The 24,456-nt window shown below is 36.2% G+C and overlaps 1 protein-coding gene across 2 annotated transcripts in view; it reads right to left on the bottom strand.

Annotated features, from left to right (window-relative positions):
- The window catches only part of P5CS (Delta[1]-pyrroline-5-carboxylate synthase), a 29,983-nt gene extending 5,750 nt beyond the window's left edge, over window positions 1-24,233 (bottom strand). The window contains exons 1-13 of one of the 2 annotated variants that reach the window (XM_083134282.1): window positions 24,104-24,233; window positions 20,187-20,987; window positions 17,607-17,783; window positions 16,840-16,983; window positions 15,301-15,408; window positions 11,435-11,602; window positions 10,808-11,023; window positions 9,426-9,588; window positions 8,072-8,281; window positions 7,757-7,908; window positions 4,824-4,961; window positions 2,866-3,061; window positions 1,946-2,070 (exon numbers count right to left, since the gene is read on the bottom strand). In XM_083134282.1, coding sequence (XP_082990408.1) covers window positions 1,946-2,070; window positions 2,866-3,061; window positions 4,824-4,961; window positions 7,757-7,908; window positions 8,072-8,281; window positions 9,426-9,588; window positions 10,808-11,023; window positions 11,435-11,602; window positions 15,301-15,408; window positions 16,840-16,983; window positions 17,607-17,783; window positions 20,187-20,441 — 2,052 coding nt within the window. In that variant the 5' untranslated portion in view covers window positions 20,442-20,987; window positions 24,104-24,233. Of the gene's footprint in view, window positions 1-1,945; window positions 2,071-2,865; window positions 3,062-4,823; window positions 4,962-7,756; window positions 7,909-8,071; window positions 8,282-9,425; window positions 9,589-10,807; window positions 11,024-11,434; window positions 11,603-14,642; window positions 14,748-15,300; window positions 15,409-16,839; window positions 16,984-17,606; window positions 17,784-20,186; window positions 20,988-24,103 lie in introns of both variants that reach the window. The other variant, XM_083134291.1, reaches the window with a different exon arrangement.
- Window positions 24,234-24,456: the final 223 nt, after the last annotated feature.

Raw genomic sequence — 24,456 nt, 5'->3', positions numbered from 1 at the left:
AAGAGCCACAGATAATAAAGCATTTTAATCATAGTTTTGACCAGTAACGTCCTGTTTAAGTTTATATCCTTGAAAGAGTTTTGTGGCCATGGGAATCGTTTGGAGGTTTCGAATGTGCAACACTGTATCAGGATTACACTGCAGACGAAACCGATAAAAGTGAATGGTTTTCGTGAGCTTCCTTGCAATCCGAAATATCCGAGCTCGAGTTTTTTGTTCCTTCGCGACTAGATGAAGACAGAGTTGTAAATATAGTGGCGAGCAATGTAAACCAAGAGCGTGTTAATTTCGTACTGTGCGCAAGAGTGTTATTCTTGGTTACTTGCAGTTACTTGTTTGTGTTATTGTAGTGTGTATGTGTGACGTGTCAGTGAGACGATTGGAATGCCAGCCGCAAGATTCACGTTAGAACAAAGATTTTTTATGTATGACACGTACGTGAAAACAAACTCGTGTCGAGACGTGTGTAGGTAATTTGTACAGAAATTCCCATGCGTTTCAACTCCACACAGAGATATGGTTAGACATACGAGAAACTGTATCGTTAAATTTTAAAACACCTAAGCAAAAACGACGGATTCTAACCGAAGCAAAACTCGATGATATTGGTGCAGCGTTAGAACGTTCTCCAAACAACCTCTACGCCGTGTTTCACAAGAGGTGGGCGTGTCAAAATCATTGGCACATACAGTCACTAAGCTACTAAAATTAAAACCATACTCTTATAACACAGGTTAGTGCTCGTTTTGCAATATTTATATAAATGTCTGCATATGTCCATAAAAATAAGCGGGCATTTCAGGCCGCAAATGTCGGCATCTCCGTCAGCGCCGCCCGCCACGCTTCTCCCGATCTCTCGGCTGCAGATCGAAATGGACGCACGGTACATATATATATATTATATTATATTATATATATATATATATATATATATATTCAATAACCATATATTTATCATTTATGTAATAAATATATAAATATAACAATACAATATAATAAGCTCTTTCGAATCCGGCTCTGGTCGGAATTTATTCGGCCCACGTATAGGGCCGGTGGCAACCCACCATCGTGAGGAAATTGGGGAGTTCCGAGTGAGTGAGCGTAATCCGGTCACGGAGACCTACTATAACGGCTGGGGATACGTCGGGCTGACCTCCCGACTATTCCAATACTGGTTGAAGATCTCCACACTTAGAGGTGACGAAGGAAAGCGTGGGAGGGAGACCGGCAGGCGGTAGGTAAGCCTAGGCCTTTCAGGGCTGTTGTGCAATGGATTATTATTTTTAGTTATAATTTATATACATAAATCAAAGAAGGAGAAAGGAAACTCCCACCAACAGTGGAAAAAATTCGAATTTTTGCAGTCTATTGTTGCATCTTCAGTGTATGGGGGAAGATGTAAAAACAGCTTGTAAAAACAGAAGTGTTTAGTATAGTACTTTATTGTTTAATCAATTGTTATTGATTTTTCTTGTAACTGGAAATACATGCATTATGTGAATAGTTCTTGACACAGATACATGGAATTTGACAAAATATTGAATAGTTAAAAAGTTTAGTCACTGCTAAAGTATTTTCTTACTATTACTAATACAGTAGTGTTCAATTGGTCAATTGTTTCTTTTGTGATATGTATGCCTTATAAGATGCACGGTAACTCGATTTTGGTTTCATCCACAAGAAATTGTCTACAAACGTTCTTACTTTAGGCAACTGAATGATCATGTGAAGTATGGCCTATTCAGATCAACTTCAATCAAAATTGATTCATTTGGTTTATTTCACTTCATTTTTCTGCCACTTTTGGCTAATCGTGAAGATGAGGATGATATGATAAAATTGATGAAGGACACTAACAAAGAACACTCATTGCCAGGCTGGGATTTGATCCCAAGACTTACATAACAAATATAATAATAATCCACAAAATTAGAAAGATACTTACGCCTTCCTTTTTCAGCATGTTGCAGACATCTACAAACAATGATCCAGAATGTATGTGGTCCTCATGAATCAAAAGCGTTTCCATGGCATTGCAGGCTGCAGGATAGTCGCATTTCGAATCTCGAACTGGAATAAAAGGGAAGTAATGTGAAACTTTCGTACTATATCAGACTACAGATAAGTTGCCAAAAATGTTACAAATCTCTATATTTTTTTAATGCAAATATTTATGTTTCAATTACAGTTGCATATGATGTTGAGGATCATGTGTGAGTGTGTGCACATGCACACAAAAGATCTAAGTAGGATATCTCTATATTTCCTCTCTCCTGTAATGATAAATTGGAGTTATGTCCTCTGGTTCTCACACAATGATTAAAGTACAAAAATAACTAATTTGTTATTATTTTGATTACATTAACATTTATCAACACTGTCATTACTTACCTGGTCCTTTCCCTCACACTGAAAATAATGAATAAATGTCTGTCTTTGTGACGTTACCTATGCTAGAAACTTCTCATTTCATCATCATGTGGCAATAACAGCAGCTGGAATCACAACTAGTAGTAACTTCTCACTGTTAACACATTACAAGTTACAGGGCTTCCCTGATAGCACAGTGGTAGCGTCGTCGCCTTGTAATCAAGGGGTCCCGGGTTCGATACCCAGTGGAGGCACATAGTGGTTCGGATCCCACTTTAAGCACATAGTGGTTCGGATCCCACTTTAAGCTGTAGGTCCAGTCCCGATTAGCCTTACTGTGCATAAAGTGGACTTAAAACATCAATTCAACATCAACAACATTACAAGTTATGGTCCCACTTAATTCTGTGACAATTGTACAAGTTATTCAAATATTTACATGTACACTAACATCCTATCGTCAGTTTATTTTATATATAAGCACACACAACATACCTATCTTTATTGCTTTCTGAGGATCAGCTTCACTATCGATGTAAACATGGCAGATTCCTTCCGCATGCCCTAAAACGGGAATATGATGACTCTGATCCTGGATACTTCGAACAAGTTCATTTGATCCTCGAGGAATGACCAGATCTATGTGACTGTCCATCGCTAGGAGATCACTAATGTCCTCCCGAGTGGATACCTGAGAACAAAATTATTCAAGATCATCACCATTTGCTCACTCTTTTAGCAACAATATACAAAGCTGTAATGCTACTGTTTTTACTGGCAAACAACCAATTTAAGAAAAGATAACAATGTTTCCTTTGCTAATATAATTTTGAACTTATAAGGGTCGTTCAAGTGAAACATAGACAGAGCTGGCAACACTGCAAGTATTTGATAGGGAGGATAGATGGTGGCAGCACTGTAGTACTTGGTGGTTCGTAGTAACAGAACATAACGTGTGCAGTCTGTTGCATGCATCTGCTGAGTAGAGGAGGAAGTAAAAGCACAAGGGGTGTGGAATGGATACACCCAAGTGCATACAACGGGGCGTCATTCAATTCATGTGCAAAGAAGGTCATGTTGACAGTGTTTTTCGATGTCAATGGACTTCTGCTGCTGGAGTGGCTGCCAGCCGATGCCAAAATCAATGCTGAACGTTATTGTGGCACCTTAGAGAAACTCCGTAGGGCCATAAAAAACAAACGGCTGGGAAAACTGTCTCAAGGTATGAGCATGTTCCACGATAACACACACACACACTGCCAATGCAAGGATGGACACTCTGCGCCGTTGGGATGTAATGCCACCGTTCATCCCAGATCTTTCCCCTTGCGACTTCCACATCTTTGGTCCACTGAAGAAGGCCCTGAAGGGTAAGCGTTTGGTCTCGGATCAAGTGGTTCAAGATGCTGTGGAAGAACCAGCATCCATCTTTGCAGACAGTATCCAGAAACTTGTTCAGCATTGGAACAGTTGCCTGAATGGTGGGGGTGCTTATCTGTAGCCTCTGTCGAAGTAATACCACTACACTATCTTTGTGTATTTTCTTGCATACAAACTGTTTCATTTGAACGACCCTTATATATCCCTAGTGATTCCAACATTTGAACATTTTAGTAATATAATATCACTTAGGTGAGCATTGTGTTGAAATTTTACTACGCATTTGTACTTTCCCCTTTTTGAATCAGTGATGATGATGAAGAAATTCATACCTGAACCAAGACTAGAATACGTGAATGTAATATGGTGAGATTGTGAAGTCTTTAATATGTAAATCCCCCAAATCTTCTCTCAAAAATATATGTCAGATGATCAGAATATTTAAATAGCTGTCACTTATTGTGATTCAAAAGTTACATATTTTCTTCATGACATTAAAAAACTTCTTACGTCACGTGCCGGCAACATTCTTGTTAAAAACCACATAAAACACTTAAACAGCACTTACTGTAGTGTCATCAGAATCTCGGCCATGTCTTCATCACCACTCTAAACCAGCCGTGATGATGACTCTGGAATGGAGTCAAACGGTTGGGCAAACTTTTAAAGTGTTTCGTATCATGCTGTTTGTATATTTTGTGTGGTTTTTAACAAGATTATTTTTCCTTATTAGTTAGTGAGTTTCTGACCATGATGACAATGTAGCATCTTGGAACCTTCATGCAATTTCGGGATAATTGTTGCATTCTAATTATTGCATCTGCCCGTTGTGTGGTCAAATATTATTTTCGTTCATTTGTCACCAAAGTCAGTCTAGGAAAACAGACCAAAAGTGCTCAAATGCACTTTAAATTTTAAAAATTGAAATTTGTAAATTCAAATTCATTACATTGATTCCCATTTCTAATATAACAACACAACAGTGTTGATTATGATGAAAAATTACTTAATGATGACAAAGTTTTGTGCTTATAATCTGATTTTTCCTGTAAAGACAGAACAGCTGTACTCACCAAAGAAACAGCATTGCTTGCGCCAACTGTTGTGAGAGACTCCTTTACCAATTCCATTAATGCCTTGTTGCTGTACGATGCTTCTTTGCCTCCCTTGAGCAGCAGGCCATTTGCAGTACTTACTGCAAGTGCTGCCACCTGTAATGAAAAAAACTGAAGTTTAGAAAAGAACACAAAAGGAATCAAATTATTCTATGTCTCTTTTTCTCAAACATTTCTAGATTGTTCTAGATTATGAAAAATGGTAATATGAATGTGAAAGATCAAATTATCTAAACAAGCATTTGAATAACACCTCAAAAAATACACATATAGATTCAGAGAGAACAATATAACCTTTTTTGTATCTAACTCTATATCTTTTTAAGAAGTTACATGAGGAAGAGAAGATGCATGTCCTACGGGTAAATCAATAATGCTGTAGTTATGGTGTTTCAATTAAGAAATATAGCTAGTAATGAATGTGTACCAGAGCATGTTATGCCCGACCCTGTGGCCGAGTGGTTAGCACATCGCGCTGCGACGCCAAGGGTCCCGGGGTCGAATCCCAGTCGGGCTTGGTTGTTTGTGAATGTCCATTCATCAATTTCATCATTTCATCACTCATCCCTATCTTCGCAAATTAGCCAAGAGGCACAAAACGCGAAGTAAAATAAACTAAATCAAATCAAATCAAAAAATCAAATCAGAGCATGTTATATACTACAGATGGGGCTGATCCAGTGGCGTACGCAAGGGGGGGGTTACGGGGTTTAAACCCCCCCCTTGAGCTTGTGAAATATTATGAAAAATGCTCTGGAAAAAAATTAAATTGCCAATTTTTCACAGTCAAAGATCTGGGACAATAATATTACTATTACTTCTTCTTCTACGACTACTACTACTAATAATAATAATAATTTGAATTATTATTTCCATGTAGCATGGAGAAAAGCACAGCATTCCAAACACAGACGTCTTTCAGAGTGATGCCTTGAAAATAAACACGAGTTTCTGAGGTTAGGTTAGGGTAACTATGATTTAAAAGAGAAAAAAGTTGTTCTGTATCTCAGTTGCAACAATGTTCAATACACTGGCGTACACAGGATTTTTTTTTTCGGGAGGGGCTGGAATAGTAAATGTGGATAGCACATGGCTTCGTTTTGGAAGGCAGGATGCATAATAAAATATTTCGTATTTTTGGGGCTTTTCAGTCTATTAAAATTGTATTCAAAGACAAAAATGGTAATCGGGATTCACTTTAAAAGAGGTTTCGCATTTACACATTTTGATTTTTTAAAGTTCTTAACGGATTTTTATTTGAAAATTCTGATTTTCTCAAAATTTCGGTAGGGGCTGGAACACCATCGGCCACCCCTCTACGTACGCCAGTGTTCAACGAACATGTATTTTTTTGTGTGTGAACAATGAGAATTAACTAAATAAAGTTATTGGCTAAGAGGCTAATGTATAGACAAAGGCTAGGCAGACAAGAATACAGTCACCAATTCGTCTTCCCATTATATTGTTTACCGCAGCACGTTTGAATGTATCTCTTTAAAATGTGTCACCTTGTTGACTAGACAATTATTGAAACGACAATAAGATTAACTATTGTAAAATGTTTTGTTGGTAAGAACAGCGAGTTAATCCAGATGTGAATTATCGGGGACATTTATGCGGGAAAAAAGTCGGAAAAATTCCAACCAATTTCGGGAATCGAATCCGGATCTCCCGCGTGATATCACTTGTCAGACGCTCTACCGACCAGATCACCGCAGCTCCTTGGATGAGTTCCATACTTTGATTATTTCAATTTATTGTAATATATTTTCTTGTATTTATGGATCTTCTTCACCCTTGAAATGTCTCACCTCGTTGACCAGACAATTATTTCGTAACAAAGAAACAAAAAAAATGCTCCCAGGATTTGCTAAAAATCGAATAACTAGAAAGTAATTTCGTTCTATTGTTTTCATAAATACTATATTTATGTAATCTCTATTACTTAATAGTGGTATTAGTAGTATTAATTCAGCTAATTAATTAATTATAAGTATTATTAATTAATTGTGATTATTATTATTTAATTAAAGTATAATAAAACAATGGCAATGTGAATTTGGAAAAAAGTTTTAGAAATAACACCCCCCTTGATGAAATCCTGCGTACGCTACTGGGCTGATCAATAGCTGAAATCAACATATTACTAAAATTGCCAATAACACCTATGAACAGTTTACACACACAACTTCCTCACATAATTCAATTTTTCCTAGGAATATAAAATGATATACATGTACATTGTTAATTTAAATATTTCTTTACTTGAAAAAAACAAATAGTTTATTTTTGAACTACAGAACATGTCGGGGTCACTTGGTAAAAACACTGATTAGAGGCCTGCACTAGATGCTGGACTGATATGTTTGAGTTTGTTTTCAAGTCCACTTTATGCACAGAGAGGTTAATCGGGACTGGACCTACAGTTTGAAGTGAGATCCAAATCATTATTTGCCTCCACCGGGTAACAAAACCAAGGTTATTTGATTACAAGGTGATGACGTTACCACTATGCCATCAGGGAGTCCCCAGGGGACCAGTTCAGGATGCATGACCCTCTCCCACCAAGTCAAACCACCCTAAAATTCACAAGTAAAGCCTTACTAGTGTTAGAAATAGATATTCTCACCCTGTTGCCCTCCACACTTACTTCATGCTGGCAATGATACTCAACTTAGATAATCCCAGCTGTTGTTAGAATGTTCGTATCTTCCAATTGGCATTCTGATTTCTCATAAACTGAAAGTTCATTTCGAAAATTTTCTCTGGAGGACCTTTTAAATTTTTCATAAATTATTATCCATAAATGATACATGCCTTCCCTCCACAATTTTCCAGTTTAATTATTAAAATAATATTAGAAAGGGTTAAGGTTCTTATGTAAGGTCTACCTGAGGTAAGCAGTCTGGACGGGATTCAAAAATCACTAGCAGTACACCAATAGGAACAGTGACTTGCGTCAAATCCAATCCATTGGCTAGTCTTGTCCTTCGCAGAACACGGTTCACATTTTCGTGACTTGATTCTGCTATTTGTTTTAAACCTGAAAGAAATAAGGAACAACAAATTACATTTTTGACAAGAAAAAAAGTTCAAAATTTCAAATGTATGCATATGTAGGTTCAAATAGACAGAAATAGTTTAATTTACATGTTATTGAACTAGTGGAAATTTCACCTATTTTAAAATGAAAAATTTGAACATACCTGTTGATAAGTTTTTCAGCTTGCTTGGTGTGAGAGAGAGTCTAGATAACAATGGTGCTGAGAGACCACCCTTTGTTGCTTCTTCAAGATCTTTTGCGTTTGCATCCATAATATCAGCCTGTTTTGTTATAAGCAAGTCAGATAATGTATAAATTATCTCCGCTCGATCAGATGGTCGGAGATTCTGCAATATCCTTCCGCCATGTCGTGCTGTAAAGTATAATACACTTAAATTACCTTTGCAGTATAATTAATACTAAGGATGATATATACAATAGTCATTCGAAATTCATAAGCAATTAATCTATTATTGACACTGCAGCCTTGGTGGCTAAGAGCAATGGGTCATTAACTCATGATCTCACCACTAAAGGTTCCAGGTTCGAGTCCTGCCACAGTCATGAATGTTCTTTTCTGAGTGTTCGTTCATCATCATGATTAGCTCAAAGGATAAATTGCATAAATTGGAGAAAACACAAATATTACTGATACTTTAATTGTTTAAATAATCAAGCATTAAATACAATCACAATTTCGTACATGATACATGATGTAAGATTTGAATGAAAAAGCAGAATATACAGTGAAACATTGACATTATGTTTTTCAAGGAACCGTGCTGAAATAACTTAAAATATGGGAAAATGTAAAATCATGGAAAATGTTATAACTATGTTGAGACCATCAAGTTTGAATGTACAGAAAATGTAAAATTCCACACCGTAAAATCGGGGTTTCACTGTACCAAGGTTTGCAAGAAAATATAAAGCAGTATTTTCATAAAAAATCTTAAATTTTTGCAGAATGACTATGCAGTTATATTCATAGTAGAACTTATATATTTTTTCAAAACACATGCTTGTCCTTACTGAAGGTTCCATATCCAATGTTTCAATACACTCCCGAGAAAGATGCACATGTGAACTGTGTTCAAATGTTCAGTGAAATAAAAAGTGGAGTTCATACAAGTAAGATTTTTCTTTTAATATCATTAGTTTGATTTATAGAACAGAGTTAAAATATATGTTCACATTATTTTGTTGATTTATAGAATAGTTAAAATATATGTTCACATTATTTTGCCATCTTTATATTCACTATTCTGCCAGTTTCTATTTTTCTTATTTTCATTTCATCTTAAAAATTAAGACTAATTTATTAAAAACATTTATTTTTTCATCAGAAAGAAAAGTCCTTTCACAGCAATTTCAAATTAAGATATTCACTGCAGGTTATATTTCAATACTTGCTTCCAAGACAACACATATACATGTATTTCAAGCAATATTTGGTAGTTGATAGGTACAGAGAAACAAATACTGCTTTAAGGAAGCAGAAATGAAGGAATACATACCATTTTCTGCCAAAACTTCTACAGGTGTTCCTACACTTTTAGAATCTGTGAAAAAGGTTCCAAGTTTCCTTCCATTAATTATTGTCTTGATAGCTTTTTCCTGCATCCCATTGCAGATGACTACAGAAACTCCATGATCCAGAGCCCATGTTGCAGCCTTTACCTATGTAAAATGAATGTGTAATTAATGTTATTGGTAATAAAGATACATGTGTCTATTCGTCTTATCTACTATCTCCATCATTCGTTCATTTAATCGATGGATCTAGCAGTATATATACACAACATGAAGTAATCAGTTCAATTATAGTACACTGCACCAACTCTCTAGCTGTGATAGTGCCAATTCTGTCTCTCTTAAGATATGGATTAAGGGAAGGGCAGAGGGGGTGTTTGCTTCACTCCCAATATGTCACTTGCCGACCTCTGTAGCAGTGTGATTAACACAGCGTGGTATGCTGCCAGCGGCCTCGGGTTCAAATCCCAATCTCAGCCTGGGTGTTCCTTGTGAGTGTCTCTCATCAATTTCATCATGTCATCACTCATCCTCATCTTTGCGATTAGCTCAAAGTGGCAGAAAGCTGGGTAAAATAAACCAAATCAATCAATATGTCATTAATTACAATGATGTTTGCTTACCGCTTTCACATCTAAAGAGAATCAATTACCTTCTGGACTAAAATGAAATATAGCCTGAGATGTCTCAAACCAATAAATTGTGATAAGAATAAATGAGGATCACCCAAAGCTAAACTAATGATAAAGTATCAGTTAGCATATGGTGATGATGATCATCTCACCCTTAATATATGAAAAGGTGTTCCCCTTCCATTTGAGAAAAGCAATCACTCCCTTTGATTTCTAAAATTAACTGAACACTCCTCCTAAAAGTAACAACAAATTGCTAATTTGCCAAAAAATGAATAGCTATTAAAGTCTAAAATTTAACAATCATCAGGTCACTAAAACTAATAATACTAAATAAATAAAACTAAAACTAATAATGCATTTGCTTCTTTGTTTAAGTCCTCTTTATGTACTGAAAGGCTAATCAGGACTGGAACTACAGCTTAAAGTGGGATCTGAACCACTGTGTGCCTCCACTGGGTGTCAAACCCATGTAAAATTAATAATGAGCCTAGCTAGAAAAAAAAAGTCATCTATTCCACTCAAGTGGTAGTTAACCTATTAGTGTATTAGTTCTCTAAAAGATATAAATTCTCCTGAAATCACTTGATTGTTAAAATGAGAGAACTATTCCAAGTCCCTACTTTCAGTTTCTTTATGAATGCATATTATTTCCCCTTCTTTTACACTGAGAAAACAGAAAGTGTGTATATGATGAAATGCATGTAATGCATATTCTAATTAAATGTGCTTACTTTTGAATCCATACCGCCTGTACCAACTCTGGACTTCGAACCAAATTGAACGTTCTCTCCCATATCAGGTGTGTACGTATTGATTAGACGAGCCCCTTCTTGGCTGGGTGGGCAGGTGTATATGCCATCAACATCTGACATCAGGATCAGAAGATCAGCCTGGACTTCTGCTGCCAACATAGCTGCTAAGCTGTCATTATCCTTTATGCTGATGAACTAGATGAGAAAAATATTGCATTAAAGTGTTTGCTGTTTAAAACGAATGATGTAATATTATTTATCAATGCACTTCTAGAAAATTTATGTAAGTAGGTTTTGAAAACAATATATATATATATATATATATTTATATATATATATATATATATATATATATATATATAAACACACACACACATCTATATATATATATATATATATATAGATGGCACAATAGTATTTTCAGGAATGAATTTTGTTGGAAACAAGACACAGAAATGGCCATTAAGCAAGAAACTAATGTGTCGTCTAGATTTGAATTTACAGTGTGGAAAAAATCTACTGTCAACCATCTTCAATACTGTAAAACTGACATTGTTCATGATACTTGGAAAAAATTACTTGAAAATTAAATCAGCAAATATTTACTTTTCTGGAACCATATTTTGAGACATCTTCATCCACTTGTGCTGGGGGTGATACAGCATCATTTGTATTGATGATAGGAACAATGTTGAGACTGATCAGTTCAGAGATGGTGCTGAATAAATTCTTTCTTGTCTCCTCGTTGTAGAAATCAGGCTTGGTCACCAACACCTAAGGTAATGAAAATATATATGTGTAAGACAATATTATCTATAGCATAAAAAATTAAAAATGATATGATTTTGAATGAAAATCACTAGTATTCATTATACATGCAAGCAAAACAAAAGCAAGACAAAAAGAACAAAAAGAAGCAAAAAGACACAAGAAAAGATGGTTAATTTTCTAGGAACACAATCCTGAGTTTTCAAAACAACTGAAAGAATTTCACTTGATGCTACAAAAGGAGCAAACTTTAATATTAGTACATTCCTATTGTCGGGACGCGCTAGCAAGCGGCGTGGGACCACCCACTCTGGTAGCGACGTGCTGTTGCCGGATTTACCTACTTCAGGATTCTCGCGAGCCCACAGAAACATGAGGAAGGCTGAACTACTGCAGCTCCTTATGTTACACAAACCCCAGTTCCCCATATATCGAATAGACAATCTTGCAGAAGAAGCGGGACATACGGTGGTCCGTCTCCCGCCTTATCATTGTATGTACAATGCAATCGAACTTATTTGGGCACAGGTCAAAGGGCTGGTAGCACAAAGGAACACTTTGCCACCTTTTACACCGTCTAAAATGTTGCAATTGACAGAACAGGCTATCGGGGATGTGACAGCAGATAGGTGGCGTTCGGCTATAGAACACGCAAGGAAGATTATTTCCGAAGCATGGGAAAAGGAGGGAGTTGAAGAGCAGGAAATGGAGGATTTTGTAATTTCACTTGGGCGGGAAGACAGCAGTGACAGTAGTAGCTCAGATGAAGATGTTCCTTTACCAACCAACAATGAAGATGATCTTGGGATAGCGCCACTGCAATGGTAGCCGGTAAGCAAAAACAACTGATTCTTTAACTACTACTTCTGTTCTTTCATTCATTTTTTTATGTTTTTACATACAGGTAGCTCAAAGCATTATAACACATGTACCAAATGTATCATTAATGTTAAGGAAATCGAGCAATTGCCAAGCGTTTCGTTGTAATTTATTGAACTCTGCATTGCCAGAGCCTGTATTCTCATATAGCTCCCAAATTATCTCACTTCACACACCCACATGTGCCTCCCCGATGGCACAGTGGTAGGGTAAGTGTTGTCGCCTTGTAATCAATTGATTGATTTTTGATTGATTTAGTTTATTTTACTTCGCGTTTTGTGCCTCTAGGCTAATTTGCGAAGATGGGGATGAGTGATGAAATTGATGAATGGACATTCACAAACAACCAAGCCTGACCGGAATTCGAACCCGGGACCCTTGGCGTCGCAGCGCGATGTGCTAACCACTCGGCCACAGGGTCGGGTGCCTTGTAATCAAGTAGTCCTGGGTTTGATACCCTGTCGAGGCACATAGTGGTTCGGATCCAACTTCCAACTGTAGGTCCATTCCAGATTAGCCGTAGTGTGCATAAAGTGGACTTTAAAACACCAACTCAATCAATCAATTCACACACAATTGATTTGTTCTTGATAAATTCTTCTCCGTAATACAGTAACTCAGTTCTGTAAAATTCTGTTTTGGAGGTGAATTTTTGTAGGTTCCTCAAAATATAATTTAAAAACGTGTTAACGAACCGAAGTTGTACGTAATTTGTTTATACGTAATTTGCCCTAATTTTCAAGAAATACATTTCATTTGTACGTTCTCAAGCTTCAACAATCGCGGCGTGATAAAGAAGGCAAAGAGAGGCGGCATGAAATCAAAGGAGAACGATTTGCCACAATGTTGTTCATAACGCAAGATGCATTTTCTTTTGTTGGTAATTGTGATACGATACAACATAAGTAAAAAGATGCCGGTAGCTGATGCTTGCAATGTACCATAATAAAAACACAACAAAGGTTCTTTCAGTGAAGGTTTTCGGTTGCTGTGTAGAGCAGGAATATAAAATGTTTCATGCTTGCCAGAATGCCCGAGCTTGCCAACAGCTGACTAGCCTGTCCGTGTGTTTGTGCGAACGTGGCAACGTAGAAATCCCCCAGCCACATGGCAGCCAACGAGGAGACAGAATTTGGTCACGTTCTGCCGTTCTGCGTTCTGATTGCACGCCGCTTCTTATCGCGTCCGTACAGTAATGTACTATACTTCGGGAAATTGCGAGTGCTTATTTCACCTTTAGCTTTTCATAAAGAATTAGTTTGCAACGAGGTTTGATAATTTATATATTTAGGGAGCATTTTGGTATCTTCAATTATCAAACCTTTTCTTGTTTTGTGATTACATTAAATTAAACTTCCCAAAAATGAAAAAAAAATGCTAATAATTACTCCTGTTAAGTTACTTTTGATTCCAATTGAAATAAAAGAGAGTGTAAGTTTGCTTAGTTGTGATAAGAAATTACCACCATGTATATAGACTGCAGCAATTTCCATTAATTATGAATTTTAACTATGCATAGCAATTCAACAATAAGGGAGGCATTGATAATATGGATTGATATATTCGCATGCATACATATGATATGTTTAAGTGATATTCTTGTACTTGAATGCTAAATTAAATACACATTTCAACAATATGGAAAGTTATATTATAATAAACAAGAAAAGAAAGAAATATCGTCTAATTGCAAATACTTTAAATGCTTTGTGGTCAGTTACATATAAAACATTCTCATCAAGATGTTCTCTCAGAAACATATTAACCAATTGATTTATTTCCAAACTAACTTCAGATTAATAATCTCACTGCTTCAATTTAAAACAGAATGTAACTTTTAATACTGACTTCTTAAGTGAACGACTCGTATGTTAAAACTTTTTATAAACTTCAAAAAAATTAATTTTTACATTTTTCCTAAAAGTTCTTTGAAAGTTCTAAATATTTCTTGTAGCTGAAATTTTAATTGCAATTTTATACATTATTTTTACATACACCCAATTTTAACCTAGCATACCAACATTAACCAGAGGAAGAATGTTCACAAATTCTCCATTCTTCAATATTCTTTACTCCTGTTCACACTGAATTTTAGAACTAGAAGCCCCTTGTCCCACATCCAAACAATTATTTTGCACACACACACTGCCAAATTCCATGCACACACCTGGGCTACAAGTATTCCGTAATTCCTGAACATTGCTTCATACAAGGATTGAAGGCCACTCTGACCAACAGCAGCTGGTGGTCGCTTAGTTGTGTAAAGGGTCCCCTGAAATGTAAATTCCTACATGCAAATCCATTTATACACACACTATCATGCTGCCCAATTGTGTTCAGCTTTCCCAGTAAGCACCTGCTGTTAACTGAAAATGCATTAGATGTTTGTTGGTACAGAAAAGTGAAGGAATAAATCAGTAGGTAGGAAGTCTTCATTCTCTAAGTGAGATTTCATACACAAGCGACATATGCCATGTACCACTTGAGTACTGACCAATCAAATGCAGACTTCTGCAGCATGTCAACCCACCATAGGATGAAAATTACTGATTTGTTCATTCCCAATTGACATGTGTCATATGTTGCTTGTCATCTTGGTGTGAAAGCTCTGTAAAAGGGCTATATTTGATTTTTTTTTTTTTTTTAAATAAATTAATAGTGTGTGGATATGTTACAAAGTGTCTATTACTTATACAGGTGATATTTCTTCAATGTTCTGATTCCTCATGTGAAGAAATTCATCTGGATGTTCAGAATAATTGCCGCTTGACAAATTTTTCCATCACTTCTCTGTACTACATTGAATTCAACTTCTGCAAAAGTACCTGAGCGAGTTTAACTCCGTATTGCGCAAACATGGCATCATACAATGACATAAGTCCTGATTGCCCCACAGCAGCAGCTGCACGGGGTTCAAGCATTGTGCCAGCATCCTGTAATATAATACATTACTTATAATAACAAAACATTTCTCAACTCAAACTATGAAATTAGTGTAAAATATACTAGAATATGGCAACCATGGCTTCATAGAAAGGTACTGAAGGGAAGGTGGAGGGTGAGGGAGAATTGTCTCTAGTTATTTGCAGAATCATTTCTCACATTTGGAGAAACTTTGTGTAAATTCACCTAAAACATGAAGGTTAACCATTCATATGAATGATGTCTGTATTAAATGGAAGTTACCCCCCACCCCCTTAGGCACATTCTGGGTAATACGAATTTCAAAACTTGTACAAGATTGAATCAGCAATGCTTCAATGGTACAGAAGAAAGCACCTGAATTGCATTAAAATGTCCATAAGAAGACGTAGACTTCACAGGTACATGGAAATAGTTGATTGATTGATTTGGTTTATTTTACTTCGTTTTTCTGCCACTTTTGGCTAATTACGAAGATGAAGATGAATGATGATGTGATGAAACTATTGAAGGAACACTCACAAAGAATACTGATGCCCAGGCCAGGATTTGAACCTGGGGCCTCTGGCATCATAGAACACTGTGCTAACCACCCCACCATGGAGTTCTGCACGTGGAAATAGTTGATTTATCAAAACCATAATTACATGGATTGTTGATGTTTTAGAATTTAGAATTTCTTTATTCATGGGCGAAGTTCAGCCTGTGGCTGCTCTACCACTTAACCCGCAAAATCTACTACAATAAAACAGACAAAATACAATTACTACTATAACATACAAATTCCATTACATTTTCACTTCTAAATATTTCAGTAATTAACACACTAAAAAGATAAAAAAAACAATTTTTCTCATTCACACACATCAAAATGTTCATCTTGGGTTCGAATCTGCTCATTTGATGTGAGCATCATTGCCTACTACAAAGTCTCCTTGCATAAATCAAACATGATAGCAGATTGTTGTGAATAACATATACAGTCAGACCATTTATGTCAATTTGTGAGCCAGTAAAATTTTTGTTTGCATGTTGCACATATCCAATGAAAATAAAAATTGTTCAAAGTATACAGTTTTCCAACGAAAAGTAATGTAGTTTACTATTTAATGCCAGGTAAAAATAAAAGTATACTTAAATTTCTACATCAAAACTTTTGATCTCTAGATTCAAGATGAAATTTTCTTTTTAAATTTTATGTCTGCAAATACATTCATGAAAATTCACAGAATTATATTTTGTAATTATGTTGGTGTCTATAAACACATTCATGTCAATTTACAAATTTAATTTATTGATAAAGTGGATTTCTATAAAGATCAAAGTAACTCAATAAAAATTAGAATATTATCTAAACTATTCTTAAATTTGCATTGTGTTTATAATTTCTTTATGGCTGTTCATAACCAATGAAAGCACAAATAAATATATTTTATCCTCACCTGTCTTGTGTGATCCTTAGGAGAGAGAGTTTCACGCATACTGAGAGACATCAGTAACTCCTGAGTAAGTTTCTGTTTACCAAATGCAACGGCCCCACTAGTAACCATAATACACTCTCGTCCTTCATTTTGGCATTCTGCAACCTGCAAATATAATATGCAAAGTAATCATCTGGTCCTACTATTACACACTTACTGAATATGCTTTCAGAAAAATACACAAACTTTCCTCTGGGCATTGACATGTGGATATGTTGCTTCATGTTTTAGGCTAATCTTAACCAGCTTACATAAGATCTGTTGCAACTAATTCTTGTTGCATGTAAGCAAAATAATATTTTTCTAATTGTTAGTTTGTTTGAGTTTTTGTTGTAAGTTCACTTTATGTACAGATAGGCTAATTGGAACTGTGCTTCCACCGGGTATCAGGACCCCTTGATTAGAAGGCAATGGTATTACCATGCACCATCAAGGAGGCCGTATATTTACTTAATGTTATATTTACAACATAGATAATTTATATTTCTTGCTACCTCTCTCTTTCAACTCAAAGCATTACAATCCCTGAATTAGCAACAGCAACATGAAAAATGGTGATCTTATACAGTAATGGTGGAGAAAGGTATAAAATTCTGCCTAGTCGGCAGAACTTGCTGGCCTGCTTTCAATGCTGCATATTAACAACATATCAGTACCAGAAAAATATCGTGAGTCATGGTCGTTCTGGTCTTGGTCAAGCTGATCTTTTTAAAAAAAAATGCACGTACCTGTTCTACAATTGATGCTAAGCGTCCAAGTGCAAGGCCACACTCATCTTCTCGTGTTATCACAGCACTTCCAAGTTTTATTACCAATCTGCGAGCATATTTTAATTGACTGCGGTCTGTGAAACCACCTCTTCTGGGTTCTGTTGTCTGGAGTGTCCTTGTACCACCGTGTGAGTTCTGTAAAACAAAATACTGTTTAATACAGTGAAATTCTTACCAAATAGTGTGTTAAATATCAAAGTGATCTTCATATTTAATCAAACTTTATTTTTTAACCATGTAAAGGGCAGTGCTCAAAGTGCCTAGACAAGGGGATGCTTGGTAGTTTGGGGATAGGTGGGGTTGCTTATAGGATTCAACATGGAGTCAATGAAGCAGGTAGAGGATACTCACACAAATTATCCTATCTGGGTGGCACTTTTGGCGAATTTTCTTAACTGGTGGGTAAAGATGTTCTCCGCTACTTTGAACACTGATGGAAGGACAGATACTATAAAATAATATTCGCTTATATCAATGCAACAATTGTGATTACTTGTGCTGAATGTCAAGATTTCTAAAATGGAATGGAATTACACAGTAATGTTTCATTTAAGGTAATTATGATCAAAATATTAAAAACAAGTATGCAGTGATGAAGTGAGGCCATTCTTCAGAAAGTATCACTGATTCTATCATGAAATACTAAAAAAAAGTGTTACTCCAAATCTATTAATTTAAAAACTAAACTCCATGGTGCAGCAGCCCTCAAAGGGCCAGGGCCTGCCAAGTGACTTTTCATTGAGTGACGCATGGTCAGCGCATCGAGTTCCATTTCTCTTGTTTTCTGGCTTTCGAGGCCGAAGCCCACTACTACTTCTCAAGTAGCTCCCCAATTGTCCTCATGATGATCGGTCAATACCAAAATTTTTGGAGCTCCCTCCAAGAATCGAACCTGGGAATGCTTGCACCAAAGGTGAGAGTGCTAACTATTTGGCTAAGTGGAAGCCCAATCTATTAATTTTACATTAAATTAGTTAAATGGAATGTATACAGAGAATGAAGGAAGGAAAGTTTACTCTATTTACCTACTGAAATACAACTAAAAAGCTGCTCATGGAAAAATATTGTAGAGGAAATCATCCTCAAACTATCTGAGCAAACAGCTCTCTTTTAATGTAAATGATAAATTCTGATGAAAAATAAATTCAGAACACATCATTCTATATTCCACTTTTCATTAACTTTCATATGATTTCTTTCTAAAAGGGTTATGTCCTGTCATGCACCGAGAAACATGTGTCAAGGTCTAAGGAATTACATAACAAATTTTTGAACTTTCCAAGTTCATCTCTGTTATCTTAGTAGCAAATGTTAAATGCCACAACCTTTCATATCTGAATTAGTTGATACATATGTGTAGTTTATCCAAAAATAAATCAGATTGCACTATAACCTTGGATCTTTTTTTTGCTTATTTCCGATCTACAACACATCGATATCCTAGATATTTAATTACAAATTCTCAGCAAGAATTTCACATCAGCTAATTGTTAAAATTTTCTGAGATTTATAAAAAAACATAGTACATAAATAAACTCTAATACAAATAATTTAACCTGATCTAATCTAATGTAGTGGGCGCAACAATGTTTTCAGCAGAAAGCTGAGGTAGATCAGCATATCTGAATAGCTCACAGAGATTATGAAATCAATTAGCATGCATTTACAGCTTGTGATTAATATTTTTTTGAATTTAACCTTGACCTCCCCCTGTCCCCCTACTCTCAATATTTCTTGTTGCTGCTATGCTCACTTGCTTTCTTTAATTAAAAGATTATCAAGTATTTTCACTTTCCGAAAACAAAATTTTATCCAAGTGTCATGACATGTGGAATTTACCAATATTACACAATTATGTACATTATCTGGTATTTCCACCCCTGCTCTAAAATCTAATGGAATATAACCCAGCCAGCTCAGTTTAAGTGAGGGGGAAGGGGGCTGGAGTCAGGCACATAGCCAGGGAGTGCACTGTGGGGGCTGAAGTCCCTCCCAAAATCCTACAAATATTTCGTTGGAATTAGTGTATAGTGGCAATTAATTTTACTTCCTCTGCAGACTTAAACATATTGTATAATAAATTGTATTATATTGAGAAATTTATCTTCAGGGCTTCTACCCCTCACTTTTTCGTCTTTAGATGGTGGCTGCTGATAAGGGACATCCCCTCGAAATAAAATTCTGGCTACAAGCCTGGCTGGAGTGGTGAAATGGGGTCATTAAAAAAAAAAAGAGATTTATTGTTAATTTAAGATCAGGAGTTTGTCCTGAATTTGCCATTTGGGGGCATAAGTCCAAATTTAGGGAGGTAAGGGCAAATTTCGAGGCAAAATTACCATAAATTATGCGTTTGTGAAAAATTCTAGGTAGTATTGCAGGTGTGTGGATAAATAACTGTTTCAGATGAACGTTCAGTTCCCATAGCATTTTCATGGGGCCATAGCTGTTATGTTCAATTTTAGACCTTTAAATTCCTGAGTATATAGAAGCAATTTAAACAATTTTGACAATTATAAAGAGTTTGTAAACATTACTCACCTGAAATGGTAGAAACATGGACCTGTGGGAAAGGTTTCTGCTGCTTACTAACATTGCATTTCTGTTATTGTATCCCAGGATGTTCCTAGATGCGGTAAGCTGCATAGGAAACTTCGGAACCTCATCTCTTCCAAAAGACAGCACACGTCCATACTTAACAATTTTCCCGCTCTTTTTACTGTTTGTCCTCGCCCAGTACACTGTTTGCACAGCGCTCCTACCGGGCAAAACTCGAGACGTAGAACCAATAATCATTTTGGCTAAAGTATTAGGAACTTTAAGTGTATCAGTAATATAATCTAAATATTAATACGGTGAATATCTTTGGAGTAATGAAGATCGTTGACTAGACTTGTATTGATGCAGTAATGATGGTGAATGATTCTAAAGTAGCTACGTTCTTGTCACTCTTTAGGTATCTTCCTTTGATAAAAGTAGTACTTAGCGCCTCTTATGAGTCCAAAGCAAGGCAGTTCCAATCTAGTCCACGTAGGGGCGGTAGATTGCGTTTCAGAAGATAATTTCTTCCACAGACTTAATTCGGAATGGTCGAAATTTTCGGTCGACTCAAGGCCTAAGAAGCGACGTCCTCCAACTCCCATGGGCTCGAAACGGTTGCAGTCTGACGATTAAAACTGGTTGGTTGCTGATCGCTTGGACTTGTATTTTGTTTTGAAGTTGGAGTCTCAGGTATTTTTAACGTCTGACTGCTGTCCTTGTGCGCAAAGAATGTAGTGTACTTTCTCTCCCGTCTTTAGTGATGCGAATCTTCGAATCCACTGAATCAAATAATTCAGCCGTCTGCAAAATAAGAATTAAGATTATTAGTAGAGAGGACTTATTCTCTAAGTCGTTTTGAGAGACAAAAAAAACATTATTTTTTTACTACAGCTAGCTTATTCATAGTTCTTTCGGTTTTAGATACATTTAGCTAGTGGCAAGTACACAGTTCTTCGTTTCGATAGTTGCTTTTCCAACTTTATTCAGTCATTGATTAGGGGAGGTCGGAGAGACTGTTCTTCGGCCACACGTTGGAAACAATTTACACATCTATTTTTTTACATAAGAAGATTCACTTGTACGTCCCAAGTTCAAATCCTGGTCAAAGTATGCACGTTTCTATTGTGTTTCTCCCACCATTCATTTCACCGATTCATCATTAATCCTCATCGCCGCCATTAATCTAAGAGGTAGAAAAGTGACGTTAAATAACAAAAAAATCGAATAGAATGTATCTTAAAGCTGTAATCTAAACGTACCTCAGTTAATTAACTTAGGGTAATTTACAAAAAAAATGAGTTTAAAAATGGGAGAAAGAAGTGTTCTTTAGAGATAGATGATTAATCTTGTAACAACATTAATGTGGTTTTGGAATGAATTGGTTCTTAATAGTTTTAGATTAAGGAACGTGATCGCTCTTCGAAACATAGAGAACGATAAATTTTCAATTAATGAAAGCGTAATGGCGATTCCTCCTTTTTATGTATACAATATTTGGTAATAAACAGAAGAGCTCATAACCAAACTTTTTCGGATATATTCAAGAGTTCTGGAAAAATGCGAGATCTTAGTCCCTAGTCTGGAACACCAGAATTCTAAACGATATAATAATTAATAAACTATTAATTTACAGATGGCGTAGGGTCCACTTCCTACTCCCTTCTCCCCTGTAGATATTACTTGAGCTGAGGACAGTAAAGGCAGAAGATGTTTATTAATTTTACTTCACAGTGTCATTACGTTCCTTTCGGTCACTTGGCCTAGTAAAGTGTATTTAAGAAGAGAATAACCTCTTTCAACGTTCACATGCTTAACCCTTCTTATCTACACGAGCAAGGGACTCTTCACATCAAAATGTCAATATGTTGACTAAGGAAAGAACAATAGTCCGCTTGTGGCGTAAACAACTCCAAAAGTACTATCACTTCGGTGAGAGAGGTTACTCGAGTGGGGGGGGGGGGCGTAAAAACAGAGAACTGGAACAAGTATGACAAGAAATATTGTTGTCTTGTGTTTCGTCACGTGACAGAATCTGTGTTCGAAGATGTCCTAGGTCTGTGGGCTGGAATAATATAGGTGGGGCCTGCAACCCAATTTCAAGAGCTCCGAAAAATCCTTCCTCGGTCTGACATATGGATATCCTATACAGACACAATATACTTAAAATCGTATGTTATTACGTATTATTAGATTAAATAAGCTGAAACGCTGAGTTACCAAGAAATGTCTGACTATCAAAAATTATGTAAGGCCGAAGACTATGTAAATTTCAAAATCGCTTTGTTTATTTTCATTTTCGGAACGTTACTTGCATGGTGTTCATTTTTAATTACAAAACAGTTTTAATGCAAAACTTTATTATTTTGCCTATCAAAGTGGAAAATCGTATTGATATTCAACCATTATTTCTATGATAATTGTTAAAATTTCAATATTCAACAATTATTTCTATGATAATTGTTAAGTATTTACGTAACACTTCTTTATGTGATGCATTGGATTTACATTTTTTACAAAATATACAGCAATCACAGATAATTTCCAGTAGGATCTATTCTAAAATGACACAACAAATATTTCCCACTCTTTGCAGCCGCTTGGCACGCACTCTTTGCAGCCGCTTGGCACGAACTCTCTAAAGCGCAGAGTAGGCTCTGATTGTACATAACGTTTTTGTTTCTTTTACATGCTGACTTTTCTTACGTGTTTTCTTGCCTGAAATTATTTAGTATTTATATATGCAAATGTATATTTTATCTATCATAGTGGCATTGTAATTTTTCTTTCGTTTATATCGGTTTTGAAGATTAAGTTGTAGAGAAGCCAGAGGCTGAACATCGCCCATGAATAAAGATAAATTCTTTACTATTAATTATCTCTTTTCATGACATAAGGTTTCTAAATGAACCGGATATTATTGTCATTTCTTTTAGTGTATATTTTAAAGAAGCATTTCAATTGTATATTCTTAAAAACAAAAGAAATAAAACGTGTTCTTGTTTGTTTCCGTCAATCACTTATACAGGACACATGATGGCTCGTAGATATGGTTGATTTAAATATATCCCGTGTCAGGATGCACCTCTGTTTAACTGCGCTCTCTTTTGGAAAATAAATTAATTTCACTTCCGCATACACGTGATAAATGTTGAATGTTGATAGAACAAACCTTAGGATAACACTTAAGCGTCGAGGGAGGGAGGGGGCAAGGGACGGTTGGTGCCCCCCCTGGGAAAAAGATGTCACACATACAATTTCAATTCAATTACAGTAATTACAATGGACTCATACTTACAAGTAAAACACAAATCTGTGGAAGAACAACAAGACAGCTTCAAACTCAAGCAGTGCATTAGTGGGAATGCCTTGCTTGTCCGTGCAGAAAAAAATCTTTCTTGAACCCCTCAGGGAGGAAGACCTTCGGAAGCCAATGACACAGCGCACACCCTCAGAAATCATCCTGACTTTGGGCCTAGTAGGCACCAGAGCCTAATTATATACAGTCACGGACACTTCTGGGTTGTAATGATTCCATTGAAAGTCAAGTGACTGTACCATGTCAAAGTTTTAGTCGGGATTGAACCTACAGTTTAAAGTAGGATCAGAATCACTCAACTGGAAATCGAACTCGGTACCCCCTTTTTTACTCTAGCAAGGAGGTACGAGTGTACCACGTGGCGAGAGAATGATATTACGATTTAAATTTGATGATTTGGGTGCCACTCCCTCCAAAATATCTTTCAGCTCTCCTTGGATTGAAATTTGTAAATAAATCGCTGCATACTCTTAAAAGTAGTATCATTCCTACTCTTAGCTTTGTAGCAAAATTGAAGATTAAAAAACTACTCCCACTAGTCACCGATCGCACAGAAATCACTAGAAACACAGGACTGGCAAGTGTATCCAAATTCACCTACCTGCATAAACTACGTATTCCAATGGCGTAACATGTAGATTAAGCCGAACTGATCACTAGAACATCCAAGCGAGAAAATGATGGCTTCTTCAGGCGAAATCTCTTTATAACGTACCAGAGATATGGCAAGGAAGGGAGGGGGGACTGGATTTCGTATTGGAGGGGGGCGGGGTACTGTTGGACTTGGAGCTACGGGAGGTCAACAATTCTTCCGCTACTTATCACGTGTCTCTATGATGTCGCAAGAACATAGCAACGAATGGTGAACACATATAGCCTATCAGTCTTTATGCTATCTGAAAGGGATCGATTATTTTTATTTTTGACGTTGTTTATTTTAGCGATTGCTTCTGC

The sequence above is a fragment of the Lepisma saccharinum genome, chromosome 1 (genome assembly GCF_977018435.1).
Source record: "Lepisma saccharinum chromosome 1, izLepSacc3.1, whole genome shotgun sequence".
NCBI classification, from domain to species: domain Eukaryota; kingdom Metazoa; phylum Arthropoda; class Insecta; order Zygentoma; family Lepismatidae; genus Lepisma; species Lepisma saccharinum.
Note: the sequence above shows the minus strand (reverse complement) of the source record. Positions and strands in the feature narration are given on the sequence as shown.